The following is a 15428-nucleotide window of genomic DNA, read 5'->3' as shown; positions in this document are numbered from 1 at the left end:
TGCATAAAATAAAAATTCATAGGATAGCAAGGGAAACAGTATTGAAATAAAGGTAGCTTTTTTCCCATTCAAGTTCATGAATCCCCTTAAGATTCTCTCCACAGATAATTCCGATGTCTGTGGATATCACACTAGGAACCTTTAAACAAAAAGTATGTTGCAAAGGGCCCAGAATGCCAAGCTAAAGAGTTTGGACTTTATCTGATAGGCACGAGCTGTGAGAGGTGATTTTAATTAACAAAACATATCTGCCCTTTTGCAAAGCCCAGTCTTTAACATTTCAACTTTTTCACTCAACAACTTCAATTATCTCTCTTGGCTTGATTTAGTTAACTGGCATTTAAAAAGATCATTTCTGTTTGGCCCTCTCTTATCCTCCTTTATTATGTTCAGATGACATTTGAAAATTGCCTAATTTGGAAATTTTAATAAACAAGTAATGAAGGTGACAGGTGTTATTCTATGCCACATTTTTCTAGTCTTGGATTAGATAGGAGAGGCCCGAATGTTCTTCACTCTCGCAAACTGATGGACCAGGGCTATCTTTTTATTGCATTGATAGCTCTTTTTCTTCACACTGTTCCCAAAGAGAATCCCAAAGCTAATTCTTGGCAAGGCTTTGGTTAATTTTCACATGTTAACATAACCTTCTGTTCCTTGAACAAGACACTCCATCTCCTGACTCCTGGCATTTTCTCTGGCTCTCGTCCATGCCTGGAATGCCTTCCCACCTCAGCTCTGCTTCCTGGCTTTGCTGGCTTCCTTCAAGCCCCAGCTAAAATCTCACCTTCTACAAGAAGTCTTTCCCCATCTCTCTCAATGCTAGTTAGTTCCCCTTCTCTGTTAATTATCAACCAGTTTAGCTTATTTGTACATGCAGAATGTGCGAGGTAGTGATGTGGCAAAGCAGATGAAGCCTGGAGTCAGGAAGCCTCATCTTCCTGGGTTCAAATCTGGCCTCAGATACTTACTAGCTTGGTGACCCCAGGCAAGTCACTTAACCCTGTTTGCCTCAGTTTTGTCATCTATAAAATGAACTGGAGAATGAAGTGGTTTAAGTATTTAACTTAAGGTCCTCTTTGTTAACCTAAGAGCATCCCTTATACACATATACTCAGCTTGGTGGAGCATTCATTTTCTACAGTTGAATAAATTTAGTTTTTATAAACAAATATATAAATATCTATTTTATAAATAAATATATATAAAGTTGAAGAACAAAGAAAATAAAACTGTTTTTTTTTGCTACAAAAGCCCCAAATGGAGTCATGAAGAGTCAGACACAACCTAAAAAAATGACCGAACAACATGCTATGTACATAATGTCTCCTTTAATAAATTAATTCCTTGAGTTCAGGGACATTTTTTTTTTGCCTTTCTTTGTATGCCCAGCACTTACCACAGTGCTCGGTTCATGGTAGGTGCTTAATGTCAATTGAGCTTAATGTCAACTGACAAATAGTTATAACAACCTAATTTTTCCCTTTTTCCATTTGTAGCTGAATCTCTGACACCAGGATGGGGAAACAGAACAGCAAACTACGCCCGGAGGTGATGCAGGATTTGCTGGAAAGCACAGACTTTACCGAGCATGAGATCCAGGAATGGTATAAAGGCTTCTTGAGAGACTGCCCAAGTGGTCATTTATCCATGGAGGAATTTAAGAAAATCTATGGGAACTTTTTTCCTTATGGGGACGCTTCCAAATTTGCAGAGCATGTATTCCGCACTTTTGATGCAAATGGAGATGGAACAATAGACTTTAGAGAATTCATTATTGCCTTGAGTGTAACATCCAGAGGGAAACTGGAGCAGAAGCTGAAATGGGCCTTTAGCATGTATGACCTGGATGGAAATGGATACATCAGCAAGGCTGAAATGCTGGAGATTGTTCAGGTAAGTTTTATTCCTCTGTTTTCCTCAATTCTTGAAATCAGATACCATCAGGAGCACCAGAATCTAATTTATGCCCCAGATTAGAGGCATCTTGAAACAATAAATAGTGTATTAGACTTGGAGTTAGGAAAATCTGGGTTCAAACTCTGCCTCAGACACTAAACTAGCTATGTGACCCTGTGCAAGTTACTTGAACTTATCTGAGCTTCAGTTTTCTCATTCATAAAGTAGAAAGGTTGGATTCAATGACTTCTAAGGTTCCTTCCAAGTCTATAATCTAAAAGAGAAAAAAAAACTACAAAGGTTGGAGGTTCAGAAGGTTTTGAGGAAGATCCTTTCATTTTGAGGAATGGAGGAGGAGAGTAGCAGAGGAGACAAAGATTCTTCTTGTAAAATTCCTTTCCCAAGTATCTGGGAGCTTCAGCAAATACCAGAAAGTGAGACTGGGGCAATCAGCTTCTGAAGTATCTCCATCTAGCAAGAGTTTTAGGAGCATCCCAAAGGCCTAGAGAAGAAAGTATTTGCAAGAGAGGGATAGCCAGCAGTGTTAAATGTAGCAGAGATGTTGAGAAAGAGGAGGATGGAGAAAAGATCATCAGTTTGGCAACTGAGAGATCACTCACAACTTAGGAAAGAGCAGGTTGAGCAGTAAGGTCAGAAGACAGACTGCAAAGGACCTCAGAAGACAATTGAGGGGCAGCTAACTGGCTCAGTGAATGGAGAGCCAGGACTGGAGATGGGAGATCATGGATTCAAATCTGGCTTTAGACACTTCCTAGCTTTGTGACTGACCCTGGGAAAGCACTTATCCTCCATTGCCTAACCCTTACTACTCTTCTGCCTTAAAACCAGTACACAGGAGGCAGCTGGGTATCTCAGTGGATTGAGAGCCAAGCCTAGAGATGGGAGGTCCTAGGTTCAAATCTGGCCTCAGACACTTCCTAGCTGTGTGACCCTGGGCAAGTCACTTAACCCCCCGTTGCCTAGCCCTTACCACTTTTCTGCCTTGAAGCCAATCCACAGTATTGACTCCAAGATGGAAGGTAAGGGTTTAAAAAAAAACAATACACAATATTGACACTAAGATAAGGAGGGAGGAGGAGGAAGGAGAGAAAAAGAAGAGGAAGAGGAAGAAGAGGAAGAAGAAGTAATTTAACTCAAGTCTTAACTCTAATGCCAAGCAATGCTTTACCTAAAGGTTGAGGAGTTGAATATGTCAACTTTTTCTAGAATTTTGACTGAGAAAGGAAAGTAAGATGCCGGGTGACAGGTCAAAGATATAGTCCTTTTTTAAAGGACAGAGGAGAATTGGGCATGTTGGAAGCAACAATTGACTTCATCACTCATCATTCAAGAACCAATTTCCTCCTTATAAGGGAAAACTTCTTCCAGAATAGTAATCCTTTAAACATTTCCTCTGCTGACTTGTAGAACCCTTTATACAATAGCAACAAACTGTAAAGACAAATAAATAATTCTGAAGGACTTAAGGATTTTGATTAATGTAATGACCAACCACGATTCTAGAAGACCAGTGATGTAACATTCAACCCACTCACCTTGTCTCTTGAAACAGAAGATGGACCTAGGGTGCAGAATGAGACATAAATGTTGAGACATGGCCAATTGAGTGATCTGTTTTGCCTGATGATGCTTACATGATACAGGGTCATATTCTTTCAGTTTGGAGAGGATTTATTGGCAGAGGGATAGGGACTACCAATGAGGGTCATTAAAACATTTCTAAAACATGCACATAAGAAAACAGAATAAGGCCAACAGGAAACACAAACAAGATAGCTCTGAAAATAACATGGTGAATTCATTACGTATTTTAAAAGAAAAGTGAGCCACTCATAACAAATTCACAGCTACATATGCAATCTTCTTTCTGTTCTACTCTGTGTCTGAAAGTGCTTCATTTTTTTGCTGTTAATGAAGTTCTAAATTTTTTTTAAAAAGAGAAAATTAATTCTCTCTGCCTTTTAAAAGATTAAGTTACCATTAATGTAATCTAAGGCATTAGCTGTTTTGGTTCTGGCAGAAAGAGCTTCAGAAGATGCCTGGATAATTGAGAATCTGCCATCACTAGAATATCATATATTTGTACCAGGCTTGTGGTCTATTTTCCAAACTATTCATCCATTTTCTTCTGATTAGGTTGTCCTACTATACCCACATAAAAATAACATATCTCTGCTTCTTTTAATTTTCACCCAAATATTCTCTTGCTGGTTGACACATAACAAGTACTTGAAACACATTTTGTGCTTAATAAATGTCTTTTCATTCATTCATTCATTCATTCTCACAATAGAGTGTTAACTTCAACTCCACATATGTATCCCATTCTTTTTGAATAAGGCATACATTTTCTAGAACCATATTCTAATCATAAGCTCCATCCCACCCAAGTCTCAGTGATATCTAGGAAGCAAAATTCTTCTCCTTGTATTAGGATAATGGGCTTTTATTGCTGGATCCTTATTTGGATTATGCTTCATTTGAATAGCAAGATATCTCTATTGCTATTATTGTCTCTACAATATAGTTATTCTCTATGTTATCTAATTTGGTAAGCATACCCTACATAAGCAGATTTATACTTCATTCCTTTCAATTTAAAACACTTTAATTAGATTATAAAGACTCTAGGCAACTATTTTTTTTCCAATTATGGTTAGATATGCTCTATCCTTGGCCAAAGGTTTGTCAGCATTCAGAAATCCAAATCCTCTAATCAGATCTATCTCCTTAACAACCAGTAGTTCAGGAAGTGCTATGATGGTCCTGGAGAACCAGGAGGAAATATAGCAGCCTTCTTTTTCCCTCTCAGAACAAAACAAACTCTTAAATCTACAAATCTATCTAGAAACTGTACCAAACCAAATCTTGATCAGGAAATACAATTAAAAATTCACAAGAAGTCATTTTTTCCACCTAGGGTCAGCATAGGAAGACCGATATAGATGTCTGTAGACCTAGGAAACAGAGCTTTGCCAGAACCGTACAGTTCAGAGCATTTCAGCCAAAGAAAAGACTGTAGGCATGAAGAGGTCCCAGATTCATCACAGAGGGGTGTAAATTTGCGTGGGATGAAGGAACAGTTGCCAACTGGAAGCTTTGACACTCACTAGTGAAGAAATTAAAATTGATTCTGTATCAGTTTATAATTAATTCTATTCTGTAATTGACCCTATGCTATATTACTGCTGTTTTGAATGACTACACAAACCACATTTCTTTGACTCTTTGCCTATGAGCTGTTTAGAATTTAGTTCTGTCGATCACTGTTCTGTTCTTGCTTCTAAGAAATTTATTATTCTTGAGAGATTCAAGTGAATGCCAGTTAGACTGGTTTAGTGTCTTTACCCCATCAAGCTATCTTTCAACTATGTCTGGTTTGTTATCCAAAGAAGTCCACTATCTCTTATTTTGCATGTGGGCTCAAACAATGAACATTTCTTAGTCAGGGAAGGAAGGGGTTATTGCTAGCCTTCATTCCTAATTTTCAACTGGTTGTGTTGTCCTCACCCGCCATGATGCTTCCAGCTCTGTAACCAGTTACCTTATTTCCCTCACACACTTAGGTCTGTTCTTTCTTCTGTGCTAATAAAAGAGAGCTGCACCACTTACTCTAGGGTCATTGGCCTAACTGTGGGGAGTTATTTATACCACTTTATTCATGGGTTTGCCCCCTGTTGATAAACTGATGAGGCTCTGAATTTTACCTCTTCATTTTTCATTTCCATATTGTTCATTTTAGTAAATGAATAATCTTATAAAACTAAAACCTCAAATCATATACTCAAATAAACAATTGAAAAATCATATGATTTCATCAGCATTGTGACTCCAACAGTTCTTCCTCTGGAGGTGTATAGCAGCATCCTTTGTCATAAGTCCCTCAGAATTGTCTTGGATCATTGTATTGCCCATAGTAGCTAAGTCTATAATGTTTGATCATTTCACAATATTGCTGTTCCTGGGCACAGCGTTTTCCTGGTTCTGCTTATTTCGCTCTGCTTATTTATTTCTGTTCGTGGAGGTCTTTCCAAAAACTCTGAATTCTCCACTTCAATTTGCCCTTAATTAAATTGACATGAGACACTAGCAAGTTCCAGGACACAGATCTGTGGTAGATCAAGGAGAGGAGCTGCACCTAGGGATGGTGTGTCAGGAAGAACTGTTGATTACCACACAGATTAGGCTATACAGGAGGTTGTGGGCAAGTTCAGAAGCCAATAGCAGTTATGGGGCTCAGACACCAGGAAAAGAGCAAGGTCTCAGCTCCAGCTTCTAACCCAGTCCGAAGCCAGCAGAGGAATAGTCAGGGCCGAAATCCCAGACCAAAAGGAAACCTCCTGGGATCATAAAGTCCTCAGCCTCTGAACCAGCAGAGTCTTTCAGCAAATTGATAATAGCTGTCTTACTTATCATAATAACTTATAAGCAAAACTGTAGGAAGATAGACCTTTAATGAAATAGTGTATCTATGCAATTCTGATTTTAAAAAAGACCAGAGTTATATAGAAACTTTGAAGGGCAAAAATAGAAGTTAAAAGAAATATTAAAATGATGGGAAACATCAGTGAACAATCATAAGAGATTAAAAAAAGACTAACATGGGGAGATGATACATGTCTCTACTGAACCCTAATAGCATCAGGGGTCATAGAGGGCCTCTAATTAGACAGAGAGCCTTGGAATGATTTTGTTATGTCTTGATTATCTTAAAAGCAGAAGAGAAATAAAATAAAGGGGGAAAGGCGGAGCAGGGAGAGAAAAAGGAATATTTGGGAAAATCATCTCACATAATTAGCACACACAAGTAGAAGTCTGTACAAACAAGGAGGAAAGGGTGTGTGGAGTGGAATAGATTACATTTTAAGTCTCATTTCTGCATCTGAAATGGTTTAAGGAGTAAAGAATACACACACATAGTGAGTACAGAAGAATATTTCACTAAGTGGGGAAACAAGGGAAAGGAAGAATAAGAGGGAGGGTAGATTAAGGGAGGAATTAGTCTTAATTAAAAACAAATGCTAAATTTATACAAAAAATATTTATAGCAGCTCTTTTTGCAATGCCAAAGAATTGGAGCAGGGAAGGATATGCCCATCATTGGAGGAATGGCTGAGCAAATTATAATATGTCAATGCAATAGAATACTATCGTACTATAAAAAATGATGAAGGAGATGATTTCAGAGTGATATGATACTCATGAGAATTTGCGCTTATAAGAATGAACTAATGAACTAATGAGAATCAAGAGAACAGAAACAGGAGAACAATTTGAACAATAATAATATTGTAAAGACAAAAACAATTTTGAATTACTTAGGAATTCAAATCAGTGTAATGACCAACCATGAAGTATTCAAAATTAAGAATGATACTTTTTTTTGTACATGGCTAATGAGGAAATTAGTTTTGCCTGGCTATAGATATTGATAAAAGGAATAATAATCTTTCTTTCTCAAATAGAGTGAAGGAAAAGAGAAAGAAAGCAAGTTTTTGCTGATTAAAAAATAAAATTAAGGGGGCAGCTAGGTGGCTCAGTGGATTGAGAGTCAGATCTGGAGACCAGAGGTCATCGGTTCAAATCTGGCCTCGGACATTTCCTAGCTTGTGACCCTGAACAAGTCACATAACTCTCATTGCCTAGCTCTTACTGCTCTTCTGCTTTAGAACCAATATATAGTATTGATCCTAAGATGGAAGGTAAGGGTTTAAAAAAATTAAACTACAAATAAAACCCTAGTACTTTATTTCCTAAATCTTTCTCTTCTGAAGCATTTGTTTTCGTTTGATAGCCATGATTTAAAAAAATACTACCTCTTTCCCATAGGTTATCAATTTTTTGTCCAAAATTTATAATTCTCAATAATATTTTAGAGCATTATTTTGGCAATAATATTTATTGCCATATGAATGATTGGACATGGGTAATGGTTGTTATATTTGAAAAATCTTGGGAGGTTCACCATTCTGTCTTGGATACATGGCCTAGAAACCCATTACTGGATCATCTCTCTCTTCTCTCTTCTCTCTCTCTCTCTCTCCCCCATAAAGATATTTGTATATCTCCCTCCTACTATGAAAGAGCCCTATATCTTTGACTTCACTCAATGTTCAGTAACATTTGTATCCATTTTAATCATCAGAAATAAGGAGTAGCTGTTCAATTAGACAAGTTTGGGGAGTTCTCTGCTATAGCCTGAAGATTTGCTTTAGAGAAAACAGAAGCCCTCTATTGTTATCAGCTGGATAAATAACTATCTGGATGGGAGGAACCAACCACCACTAGTATACTCTTTCTCTGACCTTTATTGAATCATCTTTAACGTGGTTGCACCCACATACAGATCCATAGTGTCATTTCTTAAAGTATAAGAGTTCCTTTCCCCTTTAGAGGGTCTAGTTACTTCTTAGCAGTTCTTTGGTGGTTAAAGAAAAACAAACATCATGCATTCATCACGGATCACAGAACTGTTTGTCCTGGGAGGAAGACCTTGTTCTGGCTAACAGAACTTATAACCAACTCCTAGGACAGATTTCTAGAGGTTTGGGGGTGGGAATGGGGTAAGAGGTTTTTGCTCTGGAGTTATTAATCCCCATCTCCTCTTTTAGCATTTTACAAAGCTGATCTGACTTCCTTTATGGTATCTTTCTAACTTTTCTCTTTCTCCTTCCTCTTTCTCTTCCCCTCATCTTAGAATCCTAACCCTTCTAATTTTCCCCTTTGGATATTTGACACTGCCATTTTTTTCACAGATCCAACATGCTTTTTCCACAATTTTTGGAAATTCAATATTCTTTTCAGCTCAATTCCTCCTCCTCATTATGAATCCAGCTGTTAACTGGAAGAAATTGAGGAAGAGGAAAAGATATTCAAAGGACATTTGAACTGCTTGAATAAATACTTGGCAGGGGCATCAGAATGCCTAAAGGAAAGAACAATGGCCTTAGATTCAAAAGACCTGATCTGGGTCTTCTACTTCCTAGTTGTGTGACTTGGGCAAGTTATAGCTTCTCTGTGTCTTCGTTTTCTAATATATAATATGAAAAGGTTTGAACTGAGATTTCTGCTTGCTCCAAATTTATGATCTTTTTATTCTGTGATTTAATTCCTTATGCAGAATTTTGAAATCCAGAAAGTTCAAATTACTTGAAATTATTGTTCTCTCTACGTTTTCTCATAGTTCTATAGTCCATGGCAATTCAATAAAAACAAAGAGAAAAGATGAGTGAGAAAATGTGGGTTAGAGCAAATTTTTTTTTAAATGAGAATTGGAGAATCCCTGACTATGGGCAATCCATTGTAAAAATTCCTCCAATTGGAACTAACTTCATTTTAAAATACCAATGTGGATTGTGCTGAGTTACAGGATATTTTAAAATGCCATTTCATTTCTTCCAAGTGTGGCAGCTTACACTATGATGATGATGATGATGATGATGATGATGATATAGCTAGAATTTCTATAACCCCTGTTATGTGCCAAATATTCAACTAAGTGCTTTGCAATTATTTTCTTGTTAGCCTCATAATAAATTTGGGAAGCAGTGTTTATTAATATCTCCATTCTAGAGTAGAGGAAATAGAAGAAGACTTTTTTCTTCTATTAAGGTTAAATAACTTGCCCAAGATCAGCTAGTGTCTTGAGGCCCTATTTAAATGCAGATGTTCTTTTTTTAAAAAAAATTTTTAATGTATTCATGTTTTTGTTTGTTACATTAAAATACCCAAGTAACGCCTTCCTTCCTTCCATCCTTCCCTTATAGAAAGCATCATTTGACAAAGAGATATATGTATATATAAAATTATTTCTTAGTTATTAGAAAAACTTATTTCTATTTATCAGTTCTTCCTCTGAAGGTAGGTGTGCACAAGTCATTCTTCAAACAATATTTCCTTTGCTATACATAATGTTATCTTGGTTCCGCTTGTTTCTATTTGCATAATTTTATCTTTCCATGTTTTTCCAAAATTAACTTGCTTATCATTTCATATCCCAATGGGCATCACTTCAATTTCTTTGCCACCACAAAGAGAGCTGCTATAAATATTTTAGAACTAATAGGCCCCTTTCCTTTTCCCCTAAGAAATAATCCTAACTGCAGTATTGCTGGACCAAAAAGTATATACCATTTTAAAATTCTTTTACCATAATTCCAGATTGCTCTCCAAAATGATTGGATCAATTTGCAGTTCCACCAACAGTGTATTAGTGTCTCCTTTTTTTCCACATTCCCTCTAACATTTGTCATTTTACCCTTTATCAGAACTTAGATCTTCTTGACTCAAGGCCCAGGACTCTCTCCACTGTGCCACATAATTGCCTCTATCTAAATATTAGTTCATATTCTAACTATTTTCTATAAGATCCTATCCTAACTGAATATTAGTAGAGGCTATTGGGGTTGGATGAAAGGGTACTGTTTTAGTGGATAGATATCATTTTTTGTAACTAGCATATCCATTGCTCATATGTAAAAAGTTGCTTCTATAGTATTTGATGAGTATTAGAATTCCCATCATCCTCCTACAATCTTATTTGTACCATTTTTGAAGAAGAAAAAGATAGAAAGGTGGAGTAGTGACTAGGAGGTTCTTCTTGGAATCATGAAGACATATATTCAATTCTGCCTCTGATACATAACACCTTTATGACTCTGGGTAATTCACATAACTTTTCTGCTGTTAGTCATTTTAGTCATATCCAACTCTTTGTTAACTCCTTTTGGGGTTTTCTTGGCAAAAATACTTGAGTGGTTTGCCATTTCCTCCAGCTCATTTTACAGATAATAAAACTGAGGCAAACCTAATTAAGTGATTTTCCTGGGGTCATATAGCTAGTAAGCTTCTGAGGTCATATTTTAACTTAAATCTTCCTGATTCCAGGCCAGTGCTCTACCTACTGTGCTACCTCCCTGCCCTCCAAACTTTCTAAGACTTAAATTAGTGAGGAGATGCATTTGGTATAGAGAATTTTCCATAGGGAGTTTCCTCATACCTGAATGGAATAGAATTAGAGATTTACCCCTTTCCCTGCCAACCTATCCCCACCAAACAAAAAATGTAGAAAGGGTTTACTTAGCAAAAATCAGTTCAGTCTAGTTTCTGCCCAAATGCACATGAATTTTGACTTAGTAGACTCATATTAAAGTAGGTTTTCTTTACTGACCCACCCATATGTGACTTTTGAAAGTCATAATCAGTAGTGCTCTTGCTTTGACTAGACGATTCCTCAGGACCCCTGATGACGAGCGGCACCCATTTGTCAAACATGTTCAGGAGTAAAAAAAGCAATCATTAGCAATAGAATGAGATGCACCTTCTTTCTCTTTCTGACTATGACAAGGCAAGGGATTGGTGCTTAATTCTACAGGAACACATCAAGATAGAATTACAGCTTTAGACTTTTGGGTTTTCAGAAGTATTTGGGGGACGGGGGTGCAGCTAGGTGGCTCAGTAGATTGAAAAACGGGTCCATAGATGGGAGTTCCTGGGTTCAAATCTGACCTCTGATACTTCCTAGCTATGTGATCCTGGGCAAAAAAACTTAACCCCCATTGCTTAGCCCTTACCACTATTCTGCCTTGGAACCAATAGAGGGAAGGTATGGTTGTTTTTTTTTTTAAAGAGTATTAGGAGGGCAGCTAGGTGGCACAGTGGAAATAGTGCCAGATCTGGAGTTAGGCAGACCTGAGTTTGAATTTGGCATTAGACATTAGCTATGTGAACCTGGGCAACTCACTTAACCCTGTTTTCCTCAGTTTCCTCATCTGTAAAACAAGCTAAAAAAAGGAAATTGCAAACCACTCTAGTATCTTTGCCAAGAAAACCACAAATGGGGTCAAGAAGAGTACAATGGGACTGAAATAGCTGAAAAATAACCACAAAGGAGGTTCTCTCTAAAAGGAGCCCATTAAAACCAACATCTTTTCCATGGGACCAATTTAATTCACTCATCGGGAAAAAGAAATGAGAATAATAAGCTACCACCATTCAGAAAGGAGTGAGTCAGTGCAGAGAAACTTTTCTGGTCCTTATTTTAACAGTTTCTGGCAGAAATTCATGTCCTAGTCAGTTAGTATGGTTGATGTTCCTAAGGACAATGCCATGAGCTGGTTAGTAACATAATGCTGGAACTCACCCAGTCAGTCAGAAATAAGATTGCTCTGTCACCGAGTTCCCCTGTCTTGACAGGCAATTTTTTTTTCCTTAAACTTGTTGGGGGTGCTGGGTGGCTCAATAGATTGAGAGTCAGACCTAGAGACAGGAGATCCTGGGTTCAAATGTGGCCTCAGACACTTCTAGTTGTGTGACCTTGTGCAAGTCACTTAACCCCCATTGCCTACCCCCTTACCACTCTTCTGCATTGGAACCAATACATAGTATTGATCCTAAGACAAAAGGTAAAGGTTTTATTTGAGAGAGACAGAGGCAGAGAAAGAGAGAGAGAGAGGAAGGAACAAAGGAATTCCAAGTTAGACACTTCCTAGCTGTGTGACTCTGGACTTAACTCCCATTGCCTAGCCCTTACCACTCTTCTGCCTTGGAACCAATAAATACGCTGTATTCATTCTAAGACAGAAGGTAAGGGTTTAAAATAAAATAAAAATAAAATTTTTCAATGAGTGGCACATAGGTAGGCCTTAAGTACTCAGTGCATTGAATATAATTGAATTGGGCTGAAATGAATTAAAAGTGTTTTGTAAACTAAAAAGCCCATGCAGAAAGGTATTGTTACTCCCCTGTTATTGTGATTGGCTTTGCTTCTTTCAAAGAGAAAGTAAACTGAGATTTGACTTTTAACTTGGGCTCATTTATTTCATCAGTTATGAACCGTGTTCTTATTCATTTGGCCAGGAATGCCTTTCAGGCTGAGTTTCAGGAGCCTCTTGCTTCAGGGGGAAAAGAAATTGAAAATGCCTAGAGATACTGGAGGGCAGGGTATACATGTGGAGATTCACCTCCATGTGCTTCAAGATCCAGCTGGACCCAGCTGGCCAGGGATGGGCTGAACTGAGCTGAGCCAGACCCCCTGCTGCCCTATAGTGCTTTATTCACCCAGAGACAAGAATAGGACATTTCAAGCTTAATTAAAAACAGGATGTCCCTGTTAGTCCTTTTATTGACATGGCTAAAAATAAAGTAGGGAAGCAGCCTCTTTCCAACCCTCCCTCCATCCCTTTCTTCCTCCTTTCCTTCCTCTCCCTCCTTCCCTCCTCTTTCTCTGTTTCTCTCTGTCTCTTTCTGTCTGTCTGTCTATCTCATTCTCTCTCCCTCTCCAATCCCTCTCTTTTTGACTCTCTCTCCCTCATTTCTCTCCCTCTTCTCTCTTGCTCATCTCTCTCCCCACCCCTCCCCCACCTCTCTCTTTTCCCCTCTCCCTTCCCTCTCCCTTATTTTTTCAATTCTACTTTATTTTCCCCCTCCCTCTCTCCATGATTTGATGCCATTAAAGTTTAAAAACAAAACAAAACAGAACCTGAGCTAATGAATGGCATGACTTGCTTCATATTACTGCCTGAGGTTCTGTCCTTTTTTCCCCCAGGATCTTGGAGCTACCACTTTTGAAGTCTCAATACAATTGTATCTCAGTTATTTTCACTGTTAGAACAGAAACTCAAATCATCCCAAAGCCATTCCTATTTGTTGTGGGTTTTTTTTTAAACCCTTATCTTTCATCTTAGAATCAATACTGCGTTCCAAGGTAGAAGAGTGGTAAGGTTTAGGGAGTTTGGGGTTAAGTGACTTGCCCAAGGTCACACAGCTAGGAAGTGTTTGAGATCAAATTTCAACCCAGGAGTTCTAGTCTCTAAGTCCAGCTCTCAATCCACTGAGCGACCTAGGTGCCTGCTCTATTTGGCTTTGTCAAAATAGTATGGACCTTGACAAGGTTTCAAACTTAGGAGACTAGGTAAATAGTGATGCCACTGACAGAAGTAGTGAAGATGGACGGAGAACAAATTTATAGGGCAAGATAATAAACTAAAGCTATGATATATGCTTCTCTTTCCATGAAGTTCTCCTGAGTTCCCCAGTAAGTAATGGATACCAGCTCCAACCTCAGAGAGCACTTTTTACAGTATTCTAATCTGGGTTTGGTTTATTCTCCCTAAAAGAGCATAGACTTTGTCATGGCAAGAATGAAACTCACTTGAACTTTATACCTTCCCAGATACCTAGGGCTGGGCTCTGCCCAGAGCAGACCCTTAGATTGGCTAAACTTAATTGAATTGAACTTGAGGTGCTGATTGGAAGTGAAATGTATTGTGGGCTTTGGATATAAAAGGCTCATAACCAAATTCACTACATTCCTGTTCCCATCCCTCATTGTCAGTTGCAATGTGGCTGATTTTCTGCCAGCATCACATGATGGAAAATCTTTAGGTCCTAAAATCTGGGAGTGTGAATTTGGTTCTTAGGAAGAACTCCAGAGTATTCCCTTTTTAAAAAATCATATGACACATCTCTAAATATCTATATTTTTTCAAGTTGGCAAACCCTGGATGAGAAGGATGGGAATGACTGAATGCTGATGGAGAGGGGGAACAGACCTTTGAAGTACATGCTTAACTAAAGCTTAAGAAGAAAGACTTGTAGGAAAGAAAGAATGAAAATAGGGGTGGAAGGATTATAAAGAGGAGCAGAACTCAATAGAGAAAAGTAGGAGAAGAAATGTGGCAAATAAGGAATTGAGATTTGCCATCATTCTTCCCAACCTCTCTTTCTTTTCAGAACAACTTCCTCGAGTAATAATAATAATAATAATAATAATAATAATAACTTTTGTGATAAATTTGTTGTTGTTCAACTCTTCATGACCCAACGGACCATAGAATGTCAGTACTTGTCCATGGAGTTTTCTTGGTAAAAACACTGGAATCATGCCATTTCTTTTCCAGTGGATTAAAGCATATAAGAGATTAATTGACTAGGCCAGGGTCACATAGCTAGTATGATTTGAACTCAGCTCTTCCTGACTTAGGCCCAGTGCTCTATCTATTGTGCTATCTAGTTACCTCCTTTATAATAATAATAATTGTTAAATAGTGCTCTAACATTTGCAAAGATTTACATATACATTATCTCATTTGGGCCTTATGACACAACCATATGACATAAATGTCCTTATTAACTCCATTTTACAGATGAAACTCAGTCATTCAATCAACATTTATTAAGTGTCAAAAAGTAACCTGCCCTGGTCACAAACCTGTGTATTTGAACTCCCTATGCTACAACCTCCATCTCCTCTACCCTCTACTCTTGTAAATTTCCCCAATATAGGAAGGACTCTGTTAGAATGGAGAGACAGAAACAGAGAAAGACAGAGAGACAGAGAGACAGAGATAGAAAAAGAAAGAATGAGGAAATGAGGAGGAGGAGGGGAAAGAAGGAGGAAGAGAATGAGGAAAGAAGGAGAAATGAAAGGAAAGAAAGGAAGGAAGGAAGGAAGGAAGGAAGGAAGAAAGAAAGAAAGAAAGAAAGAAAGAAAGAAAGAAAGAAAGAAA

At 37.9% G+C, this 15428-nt stretch overlaps 1 protein-coding gene across 1 annotated transcript in view; it reads left to right on the top strand.

The window, feature by feature from the left end:
- NCALD (neurocalcin delta) overlaps nucleotides 1-15428 on the top strand; it is a 401873-nt gene that overhangs the window by 376207 nt on the left and 10238 nt on the right. The window contains exon 2 of the mRNA XM_044668680.1: nucleotides 1500-1896. Coding sequence (XP_044524615.1) covers nucleotides 1519-1896 — 378 coding nt within the window. The 5' untranslated portion in view covers nucleotides 1500-1518. The remainder of the gene's footprint in view (nucleotides 1-1499; nucleotides 1897-15428) is intronic.

This window comes from Gracilinanus agilis, chromosome 1 (genome assembly GCF_016433145.1).
Source record: "Gracilinanus agilis isolate LMUSP501 chromosome 1, AgileGrace, whole genome shotgun sequence".
NCBI classification, from domain to species: domain Eukaryota; kingdom Metazoa; phylum Chordata; class Mammalia; order Didelphimorphia; family Didelphidae; genus Gracilinanus; species Gracilinanus agilis.
This window is presented reverse-complemented; position numbering and strand designations above follow the sequence as displayed.